Source organism: Schistocerca serialis, chromosome 9 (genome assembly GCF_023864345.2).
Source record: "Schistocerca serialis cubense isolate TAMUIC-IGC-003099 chromosome 9, iqSchSeri2.2, whole genome shotgun sequence".
In the NCBI taxonomy this organism is placed as follows: domain Eukaryota; kingdom Metazoa; phylum Arthropoda; class Insecta; order Orthoptera; family Acrididae; genus Schistocerca; species Schistocerca serialis.
This window is the reverse complement of record NC_064646.1, coordinates 439315271-439329945: the sequence shown is the minus strand read 5'-3', so window position 1 is coordinate 439329945 and position 14675 is coordinate 439315271. Positions and strand designations below refer to the sequence as shown.

The 14675-nt window shown below is 39.0% G+C and overlaps 1 protein-coding gene across 1 annotated transcript in view; it reads left to right on the top strand.

Moving 5' to 3' along the window:
* The window catches only part of LOC126418543 (SH2B adapter protein 2), a 100913-nt gene that overhangs the window by 53791 nt on the left and 32447 nt on the right, over positions 1 to 14675 (top strand). Inside the window, exons 4-5 of the mRNA XM_050085358.1 lie at positions 4648 to 4856; positions 7572 to 7777. Of these exons, the coding sequence (XP_049941315.1) occupies positions 4648 to 4856; positions 7572 to 7777 (415 nt within the window). The remainder of the gene's footprint in view (positions 1 to 4647; positions 4857 to 7571; positions 7778 to 14675) is intronic.

The following is a 14675-nucleotide window of genomic DNA, read 5'->3' as shown; positions in this document are numbered from 1 at the left end:
CAAAATAACTTCATTGAACTCTTGTTTATATAGCAAAGTTATTCTCATTTTATTAAATGAGAGCTTATTTGCAGATGTTAAGTGTAAAATACATCCATACAATCAGTTGTTGGGAAATATAGAATTTGTTTCAGGTTGTCAGGGACCTTTGCTGTGTTGTTGGGAAAGGAATTGGATGGGTAAATGTGGTATCTTGCTGCTGTGTATCATATTGTGAAGCCATGTAATTTTGTTGTAGTCACTTGGTGGCAAATCAGTAACTGACCAGTAAGAGACTGCACTTCTCTAATCATTGATTATGTTACTGGTAGACTGCATAGATCTCTTCCATTCAGGAACTGCTGCACTTGTAGAGTTGACTGCACTGAGTGGAGCTACTTACCACACATCTACAGTACATCTTCCAAAGTGGGTGATAGTATGTCCAATCGAGTGGGATTGACCCTGTTCAAGTCTAGAACAGTACTCTGCTCTTATGCTTTGCTTGTTTTATGTAGAGATATCTGGAGTTCAGTAACACACAGATGACATGATTCTGTTGCAGAGGGAGACAATAGTCTCTGGGCCTCTTCTCATGTTGAGAGAGCGGAGGCTGTGGCGATACATTTGACACCCATCAAGTTGGGAAAAATATTCTAGCCAGTAATAGTGGAGACAATGAAACTGACATTGAATACATATTGAAGCATTTTACACTTGTCATAGGCTCTTCTGTGTGGTAGACAGTTGAGAGCTTCAGCTGTTCAATATTTTTACATAATAGCCTACTTAACAACTGCAAACAAGCACTCATACCATAAACACAAAATAACTCCACTATATAAACAAGAGCTCAATGAAGTTATTTTTGTCTACTCACATAAAAGAACTGGACACGAAATGCTGGAGATGTGTAGTCTGTCTGCAAAATGAAAAGCAAGCAGCTGTCTTTCCTGGAAGAATGCTACAGCTGCGGTACTGGGTGACTAAGAATCAGTTTCCCCTGTTGCAGTTTAGAACTGTTTTCAGGGATTTACATAAATTCTGTCCATTATTAGTAGCTCTTATCTGTATTGTGTGTAATATTATTGCACTTTTTGGAAAATTAAAAAACTGTGGGCATGTCTGTGCGGCGCGTCACCTGTGATTCGTAAGGCACATTACAGAGGGTCGGTATTGCTTTGTGAAACACACTTTAGTTGCATGTTGTGGTGTAATGAGGTAGGTGGAGTGATGGAGGGGGGGGGGGGGGGGGTGCCTGCTTGCTATTCTGTTTGCAAACCTATGAATGCAGGAAGTGCATGACTTGGTAGTCTGGTGGCCCATCTTCCCTCACACTTCTACCCTCCATCCTGTCTCCTTCCACCCCGTTATGTCCCCAGAACATATTTTATTCCTTAATACAGCTCTACTCCACTTAGATGAGGTACACACATTTAATATTTGTTCTTCACCCAGTTTCTTTGACAGTAAACATTAATTCTATACCATCAAAACACATTAAATTGCATAAAAATATGCAGTACCTCTGACCCCTGCAGAGCAGAAACTATTTAGAGAAAAAAAATGAGCAGGAGTTTTTTCGTAGAAAATGTAAAGTAGTTGAATTTTGTACTTTGACACTTTTGCGATGGAAGCTGCGGATTTCGAGTTATTCAAGAAAAACATAAAAAATGTGACCCTTAAATGCCCCAAACCACCATGCTCGCACACCAGTGGTCAGGATTTTTAGTATGTTGTTCACGACATTCCTCCCACCAAAGTTTACGACTACTCGATCTTCTCCTCCCATCATTTGACCATGATTTGGTCATCATTGACTGGGCTCTGCTTGGACCGTAAAAGATTGTTTCACCACCCTTTTCCCCCAATGTGGTCTCTCGACATTGCGCCCAGCGACTTAATCCACTTTCCCCAGATGAAGAAACCATTGCATGGCAGGCTTTTCCAGATTGATTACAAGTTGAGTTTTGAGGTGGAATGTTTCTTGAACAGCAAAAATGCTGACTTCTGCTATTGAGGTCTCTGCCAAATTGTCCATTACTGGGAAAAATGTTTCACGCTGAAGACTGAATACAAAAAAAGAGGACAGACACCACCACCAGTTTTTATGGTCGTAACACTATTTTTTTCAAGGTGACAATTAAAACTTAAGACTACCCCCTTGTCCACACATTGTGATCTGTCCACAGTCACACTTGTTCTTAATGTGAACATCACAGAAAAATTAACAAAGGAAAAATCAATGCTAGAATGTTACAATATTATGAAAAAGTTAGTTGCTACTCACCATATAGTGGAGATGCTGAGTCGCAAATAGGCACAATGAAAAGACTGTCAGGAAATGAGCTTTCGGCCAACGAGACCTTCATCGGAGATAGCACACACACGCGCGCGCACACTCTCTCTCTCTCTCTCTCTCTCTCTCTCTCTCTCTCTCTCTCTCTCTCTCACACACACACACACACACACACACACACACACACACACACAAAATGCAATTCACACGCACATGACTAGTTCCTGGCTGCTGAGGCTGTTGTGGCTTCAGCAGCCACAAACTGCAGTCATGGATGTGTGAATTGTTTTTGCATGAGAATGTGTGTGTATATGTTCTACCTCCAATGAAGGCCTTGCTGGCCAAAAGCTCATTTCCTGACAGTCCTTTTGTTGTGCCTATCTGTGAATCAGCATCTCCTCTACATGATGAGTAGCAGTTATCCTTTTCATAGTACTGAAAGCTAACTATGCACTAGTAATAGTTTAATGCAAAATTAATGCATTCCTTGTTGCTGGTTGCTCATTTGTACTGAACTATTGCTTTGTACTTCCATGTTTGAAATCACATTGCATACTTGATATAACATTGCTAACTTAAATATCACAGAACAATGTTCTGAGCTATTCTTGTTGCCATTTTACCTGTCATCACAAGAACAAGTTAACAAATACAACACAAATGTTCTGAGAAATATTTGTTTAAAAATATATTTCCTACATGTTCCAGATGAATGCCAGAATGTCTCATTTTATAAGGTTGTTTCTAATTCTTTCCCTGTTCTGCTCCAGCTAACCTAATCCACTTTCTCTAGCAATGTTGACATTACATGAAACTGCAACTGTACTGATTTCCTTTTTTGTGGGCTATATGGCCTCCTACTACCCGACCAGGGGTGGTGCCCTTTGTGCAAACTGACAAATAAGATTATTATGTCCCGACACTCACCACTCAACAGTTTCCCCAGCCTATCACCCCCTCGCAATTATGAAAAGGATGGTTGCTTCCCACCATATAGTGGAGATTTGGGTCACAGATAGGTGTAACTAAAAGACTGTCACAAAATAAGCTTTTGGCCAACAAGGCCTTTGTCAAAAATACGCACGCACGCGCACACACACAAACACACACACACACACACACACACACACACACACACACACACACACACACACACAAATGACCATGGTGCCTTCAGCTGCCAGATACTGTGGTTGTGTGTGTGTGTGTGTGTGTGTGTGTGTGTGTGTGTGTGTGTGTGTATACGCGCGCGTTTTTGACAAAGGCCTTGTTGGCCGAAAGCTTATTTTGTGACAGTCTTTTAGTTGTGCCTATCTGTGTCTCAGTATCTCTGCTATATGAGGGCTATATGGGGAGTAGCACCTATCTCTTTCATAATATTGTTACATTCCTAAACATTAAAATTTATACCCAGTATTAACATATTTATCTTTTCAGCAGTGCTTTTTTTTTTTTTGCTATTGCCAATCTACATTTTGTGCCCTTGTCACTGCTGCTATGATCAGTTGCCTTGCTGGTCAAATAATAAAAGTCTTGTACTACTTTTACTGTCTCATTTCCTAACATAATTCCACTTCATTCAACTGATCTTTCAAGTGATTTGATACGTTTGAAAGAGTTACATTGTCATTGGCAAACATATCGGTTTTTATTTCTTCCCCCTGAGCTGTAATTGTGTTCCCAAATTTCTCCCCAATTTCCCTGATTGATTTCTGAATGAACAGATCAGATAACATGGAATTACATGCTGCAACCCTTTCTAACTCAATCCGTAGGTCAAGTTCATTGACAAAAGCTTCATACAGTGCTTAATGTTTCACTGTAGTTGAGTATGATCACACGCATACACATACTTTGTCCCTGGGCAACTTCATAAGCTGAAATACAATGTTGTGCTGTATACTGAGTAGCTATGTACTCATTGCATTCTTCACTACTGCTGTTAATGAAATGTAATGTGCTGTCTTAGGGGAGTAAAAGTCTTTATTTTTGTTATGAAAAAGTACCAAACGACAAAATACCAATCCTTCCAGAATTAAGTATTTTTACAATTGTGTCAACTAGAGAACCAGTGGGGAAACTCTAGAATTGCAAACAACAGCTTATCTGTATTTTATAGACTGTACAGTATCTATAATGCATAAAAACATTCGAAATGTGAAAGTTGATATTACATTCAAACTGCAACGTATTAGAACTTCTACGATAGGCTAAAGCTGATTATAGGGTTCATGGAATGTAAGTTTAATAGATAATGATGTGTTGCACATTTAAATGGATGAAATGGAAAAATTAATCTCCTTCCACTGCCAAGTACGTACCAAAATGCAGCAGAGATCCATTTGATAACTGCTGTTTACTTTCCCTAGCCGCAGTCTGCTAGTGAGCCAGAGTGATTCGAGAGGTGTACCAAAGACTGAAGGTGCAGGAGATGGTTTAAGCGCAGAAAACCCTCCTGAGCTGCCACCAAGACTTCAAGCAGCAGGACTCCCTCGTGTAGCATCAGACACTCCGGGACTTCGTCTTTCCAGTAACAGTCATTTTGAACTCTGTACGTCCCACACAGATATGGAGCAAAGTGAGTAGTTAACTTTATGGCCATCTACATTCCTTGGTGCATGTGTATGTCACATAAGTAATTATACTAATATTTATGTAATATATGTGTCGTATTAAATGGGAATGGAGTTGTTGCAGCTAATGATCTAAACAGCATGCAGTTTACTTCACTAAAAGTTTAGTGTAATTGCTTTTCAGTACCTTATGGCAGCAATTTCATCTGGAATATGATTGAGAATGCACTTTCAAAGGCAAGCTTAAATTGTCTGGTGCTCTGCTCAAGTAATTTGCACTTGTTGAAAACAATACCTTATTTAGGTCTTAGATGTTCTGTGTTCTATTTGGATAAGAGTAATCTTACATAAAATTCTGCTTCAACAACAAGGAAGGAAAAGAAAAAGTGTAATGCAAAATAATTGTAATCATGAATGATTACTGACAAAAATAAACTGCCAATTTTAAAAGGGTGATATGTGAAATAGATGGTTGTTTCAGCAGAAACTGTAACCTTAAGTGATATAATGTTCAGAAATATGCACAGCTAATTTTCTGGTATCTACACGCTCATTACTGGATGATAGCTCGTGAAACACTATACATTACAAACTGTATGCAGATTACTGCCAAAGCTGCAGCACCTAAAAATAAAAGCTGGAACAATGTGCAAAGTTTTACAGTAATCTGTTGTGTGTTGCTGTGATAAACAGTGCCCAAACAGCATGTGGTTTACTGTTAGCAGATTGCACACTGTAAAAGTAAACTACACTTTAAGTAGACTGTGCTGTTTATTCACCATAGTGTGTAACGGGTGTTTTGTCTGTGGTCTTCTATAGAGATCATCACAGAATTTCACTCAGCAATGCTACAACTTTGGCAGCCATCTGCGTGTGGTTTGCAATGAAATTTACTGCAAATACTAGTGTCTGATAATGAACCTATAGAATCATGAAAGCTAGTTTACAGAAAAATACGTATTTCAAGAGCAAAATTTGTCTGCTGGAATTATCCTGTAAGTGCACCACATTTAAACAATGTGAAAAATGAACAAAATAAATGTAAACCTGTTATGCTTATCTATAGTAAAAGGCTTCTTGTTTTAGATAAATGAGGGTAAATGCATGAGATAGAACAAAGAGAGGGAAGTTATTGAAACAGAGGCAGAGAGAGATGAGATTTTTTAGCTAGAAGAGGTAGTAGCATATTGCAAGAGAAATGTATCAGCTTCTGAAAAAGAAAGCTCTGGATCTGAAGATTTTTACTAGTTTGCTTGTGGCACATGTTGCCATAACTTCTTACTAGTATGTGTTGGTGTGACGTGTAGCCGCAGATATGACGCGTTAGCATTACGAATTCTAGATCCACAGTTACGCACATGGGTTGCATGCTGTCTGGCTCTGTTTTTCTACTGTTATTCTTGGCACTTCAGAGTTCTACACAGTCTGGAATAATTAGTTCCGTATGAGAACAGTGTAATAAGAGTGTCAATGATGACACCAAAATTGGAGACCAAAAGAACAGTCACAAAAAATGCAGATCATTATCAAGGTAAACAAATGCTGTGGCTGACCCAGTATTTAACAAGGTTGGTCCAAGACATTATATCTTCTGGCTGGGCCCCTGTTTCAAGCCCTGTTCCCAGAGGTAGCATTCTATATTGATCAGTATCTTTGAGTTACTTATGCTGCCTTGAGGTAGCAGGTTTCTACACTTTTCAGGAGGTGTGTATAATCACTGTTGGGCTCTGATAAAAGAGGAAGACTCTTAAAAGCTAACTAAAAAGTAAGCAGTAAAACCTCTGTGACAAGTATAACTTTCAGTTCTTTTGACATTTATATTAGCTGCTTTTAAGTCCCCCTAACAACTGTTTCTTTCCATTATTCTTTGTACTTCAATACACGAAATTTATGTTATAGCCTTTAGATAATGGCCGTGGTTGCTGAAATCACGCTGTTACCTTTTTTGTAGCATGTGTATTTCTGTAAGCTGCTACTAGTTACGCATCCCTCCCCTCCCCTCCCCTCCCCACTGTCTCCCCCCTCCCCTCTTTCCCCCTCCCTCCCTCCCCTCTTTCCCCCTCCCTCCCCTCTTTGCCCCTCCCTCCCACCCCTCTTTCCCCTTTCTCCCCCTATTTCCCCTCTCTCCCCCTCTTTGCCCCCTCCCTCCCCCTTTCCTCCCTCCCCCTTTCCTCCCTCCCCCTTTCCTCCCTCCCTCCCCCTTTCCCCCCTCCTCCCCTCCCCCCACCCTCACACTTGCTCATATACACAGCTAAAAGATAAATGTAAATGTAATTCTAGCTTTGTCACTACTAACTTACAACTCTCTTAGCTCTCCGTATATATTTTTCGTTGTCACTCTTCACATTATGATCAAGAAATAATTTTGATACTTGTAAGGGGATTGGCTACCTGAAAACTGACTTCGATCTAATTTTCTCAAGGGTTTATGTATTATTTTCATTATCTTTTGAACCTGGTTTCGTCTGTGTCTATAATAGTTGGTATCTCTCAAGTATCTGTTCCATATCTACACCACTTTCTTTACCCTTCTATTTGTTGTTTTTCTAGAGATTAGGTCCTGACAATTTTTTAATAATAGACAAATACGTTTCCTTATGACTACAGATTTTGACTTGTAGATGCTGTCATACTCTGTCTTTTCTGTTATTCCTAGCCTTAAATATTCTTTGTCCTGGCAGATCTTCTTTATTTGAAATTTTTCGTTTTTTGCATTTTAGCAGCTGCACCAGTTCCAGAAACGGAGGCAGATTTATCGACTGCACTTAAAGAGTACCCATGGTTTCATGGAACATTGCCGAGATCAGATGCAGCTCAACTTGTCTTACGCGACGGAGCTGCCGCACATGGCGTCTTTCTTGTGAGACAGAGTGAGACACGCAAGGGTGAATTTGTGCTAACTTTCAACTTCCAAGGAAGAGCAAAGGTAATTTAGTTACATAATGATAGTAACATATACACAAGTAAACCACTTTTGTAAATTTGGGAGAGAAATATGCACTGTTTAAATTCTGGGCATTAAACTAAGGGTTAGCAAACTGTTTTAGTATCTACACTGTGGTAATAAGATAGGATCGCATCTAGGGAATAACTTTTCTTCCAGTTTTTTTATTGGCCTGTAATAGTGCTGCCTTGTAAGTGCCTTTTAGGGTTGTTTGTAGATTGTATTTTATTGGTCCTGTTGTCTACATAGCAGCTTATGCATAAGACATTGGACAAGTCAAGTTATAAATATGCAGTCTGAAAGTAATTTCAAGGCATACATATTTAAGCTTACAATAATACACTTTACACGTAAGTATTTATATAACACATTTCATAAATTTAAATATTCTTCAATGGAGTAAAAGCAGTGATGCTGTAAATATGACTTTAGAGATTTTCCAAATGTATTGACCTCAGTGATAGCTTTTATGTTTTCAGGAAGTTTGTTGTAAAGCTTAACTCCCATGTGAAAAGTACCTTTTTGGCACAGTGCTGTGCTGATTTGAGTCATATGTAAGTTTCTGTTTTGTCTGGTAAAGTGCTCATGTATATCACAGTTTTTTTGTAGTCTCTGGTCCTTGCCTATTACATTTAATTTAAAGAACAAAAGGGATTCCATAATGTATACACATGGTAATGGGGGAATACCAGATTTCTTAAACAGGGGTTTACAAGAGTCTGTAGGCTTGCACCCAAACAAGATTCTAATGGCCCTTTTTTGTAGTTTAAAAGTGCTATTAGCTATTTTTGAGTTTCCCCAGAAGGTGACCCCATATCTAAGACGAGAATGAAAGTACGCATGATATGCATTCAATACTGTTTTCTCACTACAGCATGATTTTAATGAACAAAGAAGATAACATGTTTTGCTCAGTTCTGCATTGAGATATTCAATATGCTTATTCCATCTGATGTTACTCTGCAGCCAAAGTCCTAAGAATTTGGTTTCAGTACTGTTACCAACTGGTTCGTCATTGATAGAGACTGATGGGATAAATATGTCCTTGTTAGGAACATTGTGGAATTTTAGAGCAACGGTTTTCTTACTGTTTATTACAAGCTGATTACTCTGTGCCCAGCTGCTTAGTTGTTTCGTGACCGTGTTTACTGTCTGCTGTAACTGTTCATTGTCGTCTCCTTTTAGTAGAATCGTGGTGTCATCTGCAAATATGATTGATTTGTGTGCATCAATATTTAAGCTTAGATCATTTATGTACAGAAGAAACACAAGGGGTCCCAATACGGATCCTTGGGGTACACCACATTTTATTTGTTTATAATCAGATAAGTGATTAGATACAGTCTTTAGTTCAATATTTGTGTGCTTGACGCATACTGCCTGCATACGATTTGTCAGGAAGGACCTGATCCACTTGTTGGACAGACCTCAAATACCATATCTTTCTAGCTTTGATAGCAGAATTTTATGGTCCACCATGTCAAAAGCTTTTGACAAGTCAATAAAGACTCCTATTGTTTCCTGTTTTTTGTCCATCAGGTTTAGGATGGAATTGATGCACTCATAGACAGCAGTTGTCGTTGACCTCTTATTTCTGAATCCATGTTGTTCATTACATAGGATGCTGTTTTTATTTATAAATTTCATAAGTTTCTCATACATAACTTTTTCCAGTACTTTAGAGATGCAGGAGGAAATTGTGATGGGTCTGTAGTTATTTACATTGTCTTTATCCCCTTTTTTATATACGGGAATAACTTTTGATGTTTTTAACACATCAGGGAAAGTGCCTGCCTGAAGTGAGCAGTCGCATAAATGTGTGAGTACTTCAATTAGGTTTGATGCGCTCTTCTTTAACATTGTTGCAGGTATACCATCAATACCTGCCGATTTGGAATTTTTTAGTCCTTTTATTGCTTTAGCTACTTCATCTTGTGAAACAGAACTAGCTTTGATAGCAGAATTTTATGGTCCACCATGTCAAAAGCTTTTGACAAGTCAATAAAGACTCCTATTGTTTCCTGTTTTTTGTCCATCAGGTTTAGGATGGAATTGATGCACTCATAGACAGCAGTTGTCGTTGACCTCTTATTTCTGAATCCATGTTGTTCATTACATAGGATGCTGTTTTTATTTATAAATTTCATAAGTTTCTCATACATAACTTTTTCCAGTACTTTAGAGATGCAGGAGGAAATTGTGATGGGTCTGTAGTTATTTACATTGTCTTTATCCCCTTTTTTATGTACGGGAATAACTTTTGATGTTTTTAACACATCAGGGAAAGTGCCTGCCTGAAGTGAGCAGTCGCATAAATGTGTGAGTACTTCAATTAGGTTTGATGCGCTCTTCTTTAACATTGTTGCAGGTATACCATCAATACCTGCCGATTTGGAATTTTTTAGTCCTTTTATTGCTTTAGCTACTTCAGAACTGATGTACATTGATCCTCTACAAGCACTCATTTTATATTCATTTGCCTGGATGCTCTTAAAGTTTGATTGTAACATATTTTCAGCAACACCTGTGAAAAAGTTGTTAAATGTGTTGGCTACTTCTAAGGGGTTTGTTACTTTTTTATTTTTATGTGATAGTGTTATATTTTTCCAAGGTTGTCTGTATTCTCCACATTCTTTTTTTATAACACTCCACATAGCCTTTGATTTATTAGCTGAATTATAAATGATTTCATCATTATGCATTATTTTTGCTGCTTTTATTACTTTTCTTAACATCTTGGAGTATTTTTTATAGTATGCGCGTACTACAGGTGAGGAATTTTTTGAGTTACATATTTCATGAAGTAGTCTTTTCTTCTGGCATGAAACCCTTATTCCCTTTGTGATCCAGCTGTTTGTACTAATTTTTTCTGATCTGAAAGTAAATGTTGACCTGGAAGAAATTTTCATCTTCATTTATTGCTAACTGTTGATATTGCAACACTGCTGATATCAGAATAAGACCAGAATGTGCTCCATGACCTTTGCCTTGCATGAACAATGCCCTATTGACTGACTGAGCTATCCATTCATAATTCTTTACCATTTCATAGTCTGTTAAAATTCACAATGCTTTGTTGCGCTCCTTGCTTTACTATTATCCCTGAGACAAAGGATATGGTGGAGAATGGTGTAACCAAAGAATAGAGGTTGTTTCCAGAATCCTTATGTTGCTACAGAGTGGGCATTGTCATGGTATTTCCCGATGTAGGCTATTAAAACTGTATGTAAGAATCCAATATTTAAACCCAGCACAGCAGAGTTTTGTTAGCAGCTACAAAATCACAGAATTCAATTAATTTTATTTATTTACTGTTATTTCAATTCCAGTGTGTGTGTCATAGACATGGTGTAACTGCTGGAGATGGGTGCGGGATGAGACTACAAGTATCGTGACTCAGTGAGGTTTAGCACTGTGAAGTGTCTTGCAAAACTTGAGCTCTAGTACTTTTAGTGCACCATGAGTATGACTGTCGCAGAGTATGCTGCTATGTGCAAGTTTCAGGGACATTGGGATTTAGGCCTAGGTGAAAGAAAATAGAGAATAGTGGAATCCACTTGGTAGCTTCGGGCTATGTGATACGCCCAGTCACTTCCACACCTGCACAAAGTTTGGCAAAATAGTCAGTCATCTGAGTTTTAGAAACTCAGATGCATGTACATATTTTTATTTTGAGAGAGTAAATTACAGTATTTTTGGAAACCAGGGCTACCGCATAGTAAGAAGAGGTGTTAAATAACTTTTGGACTACAGTAAAAATCAGAAGTGTTACAAAAAAAGAAAATCGAATAGCATTAAAATCAAGCCATGTGTTTTATTACAGACAAACAGAGAAGACAGAAAATACAGGTATGTGCTTTACTGTATGCAAGAAAGTTAAAAGCACCATTACAGGTGTTGCAGAAATCTCAGACAGAATGGCAGGAGTCATTTTGAAAATAAACAAGAGATATTTCATAGCAACACTAGACTTCTGGGCTGGGATCTTTAGGGAAGGGCTTGTAGGTGGAAGAATCATACAGACAGTTAGTGATTCATCATGGCAATGATGAAGTCTTTTTCTGCAGGGACGATGATTACATTGGGCTCTTTCTTTCTGTCTTGAGATTATGGGTGACTGTTCTTTTCTCTGTGGAGAGGTTTGTATCCCGAGTAAGTAATTCCACGTAGATAACCGGGGGCTAGTTAATGGGAGTGGGGGAGGATCACAGGTGGATGGAGTGATACAAGGCAAGGTTCAGTGTTTGATTTTGGTTGGCTTTGATTGGAGGAGTTTGTGACAGAAAAATGTGTTGTGTTTTGGCATTGTTTGGCCTTGGGGTTTTGTGGGATGTTGAGAGGGAGTTTTGGGCTATGCAACATATAAAATGTGAACAAGGTAGGGTTTGGGTGCTATGAGGGTTAATGACGGGGTTCCTTAGGTGTGGGATAGGTGTTGGTGGTAGTGATGCTCCAAGATGGGTGAAGAATGTCAGTATATTGGAACATGTTTGGAGATGGTATCTGGGGTGGTCTTGCACATGCCGGAGGGCAGTTGTTTCAGTTTTGGATATAGAATATTTGTAGCTGTTGTTGCTCAGTAACAATATCATGGTTCAGAGATGCTTGTGCCATGGAGACTAGTACCTCAAGTTATTAGGTTAATGAGTTTTTCAAAATGTGCGAACTTAAATATACTGGACCATTGTAGCTCTGCTCTCATCCGAATAATCTCAGCTCTTGTTGATTAATGTCTGCAACCAATTGCCTGCGGACTAGCTGCCCATATCGAAGACACAAACCACTTTTTTCATCAACTCTCAACCATCCCTAACCAATTACAACCAGTAGCCCCCTACTTATAACTGTTGATACCACCTCCATACACCCCAACATCCCTTCCTCCAAAGCAAGACACTACCTCTCCCACCGTCCTTCCAACTCAAAACTCACCCACAATCTCATCCCGTTTACACCATACAAGTTACGTTCTTACATGTGATAATGTCTCCTTTGAGGGGAAGATATATAAACAAATCCATGACAGAGTCATGGAAACCCACATGTGGTCCCGTTGATGCCAACCAGTTTGTAGACCATGTAGGAGAATCCTTCCTAGCTACCCAAAAGCCCAAACCCCTTGTCTAGTTCAAGTTCATTAATGATATCTTTATGATTTGGACCCAGTGCCAAGACACACTATCCTCATTCCTCCACAGTCTCACCACCTTGTCATCCATCTACTTTACTTGGTTCTCCTAAGCCCAAGGTGCCAGTTTCCTGGATTTTGACTTCCAGGTCTCTGATGGCTGCACCCAATCCACAGTCCATATCAAGCCCTATGACCATGAACAGTATCTACCATGAACAGTATCTGCACCTTGATAGCTGCTATCCCTTTCACACTAAAAAGTCTTTCCTTCTGGTCACTCGTGGATCACACGTGTGGAGTGATGATCAGTGTTTTACCCAGTATGCTGCAGGTCTTACCAAAGTCTTCAAGCATTGTGCCCCAAACCTAGCCTGCAGACAGAGTCACACATCCTCCTGATTCTCTGACCAGCTCCAGAAACGGGCCACAGAGGAGCACCCTGGCTCATCATTCATTGTCATCCTAGAATGGAACATCATCCACCATACCATAGCATTAGTGCTACCAGATGCCATCTCTCCCATCTTCCTTCTAACTCAAAACCCATGGACCATCTCATTCCTTATACACTATACAAGCTACGTCCTTACACATAACTACTCTCCTGTGATGTTCCTACAGTCATCAAGGAATGTAAGATCTGAAGATGATGTCTTAGAAGATTGAAACGGTCATCTTTAAATTAAAATAAACAATTTAAATTTGATCATGACTGTGTGCATTGAAATAGGTTGCTTATCATTGTGCTTAGAAATAAGGAATGTCCTACCCAAAATCCTTCACTGCTCACCCAATCTAGAAAATATCCTAATCCCTCTTTATGCCACACCTGCTCCCATCTGCTTTCACGTGAGTCATGTCCCTATGGAAGACCCCAGTAAATTTTGATATTTTCTCCAACACAGAGAGGATTATAGTATGGAGAAAAGTTTTCAATAATTGATAATGCTGTTGTAGCTTCTGGTGAACTGTTTCAGCTATCTCATCAGGCCTTTTCAAATATTGTGTGGATGCCAAGGCTTTACATTCGTGTGTAATGTGTGACATAATCTCCTTTCGATCCTCATACTCCCTGCAGCTATCATCTATACCTTGCTCTTTCAGTATATACTTCTGGTAGTTCATCATTTCAGTGAAACATCTTTGTATCACTGTCAGATATTCTATAGTTTCTGCACCGCAAACGTGAGTGCGTCAACCATTCATTCAGTGCTTGCAAATCAACATTATCCTGACTGAGGTCATTCATATTTTTCTTGTCCATGGCTGAGGCCATTCATATTTTTCTTGTGCATGGCTGAGCTCATTCATATTTTTCTTTTCCAGCTCTTATGCCAGCCTGTTATCATGATGTCAGTTATTTCTGCCTTAAAAGAGGAGTTTCGCTGGGCTGGGATTGATTCTTTTTGAAACAACCTACATGGTGGTGTCGGTTAGTATGCCAGATATCACACGCTGCAGCCGTTCAACCTAGTGGGCACTCATTTACGAGGAATAGATTAAAAATAATTTCTTGTGATCCACTAGAATGTTGAAAATAACAGATTTTCAAAATGATGCCTTAGCTTAGTAGTTAAGTTGCTTAGCTTGCGTTCTGAAGGTTATGGGTGCAAGAGCTATTTATTTTCTGATTTTTTAATAAAAGAGCTGTAATTATTTTTATTCAGTTAATTGGTTTAAAAATAATTTATCACTGATTATTTGCCACTTCATTTTAATCATCATATTTGTTGTGTATGCTGGGCTGCA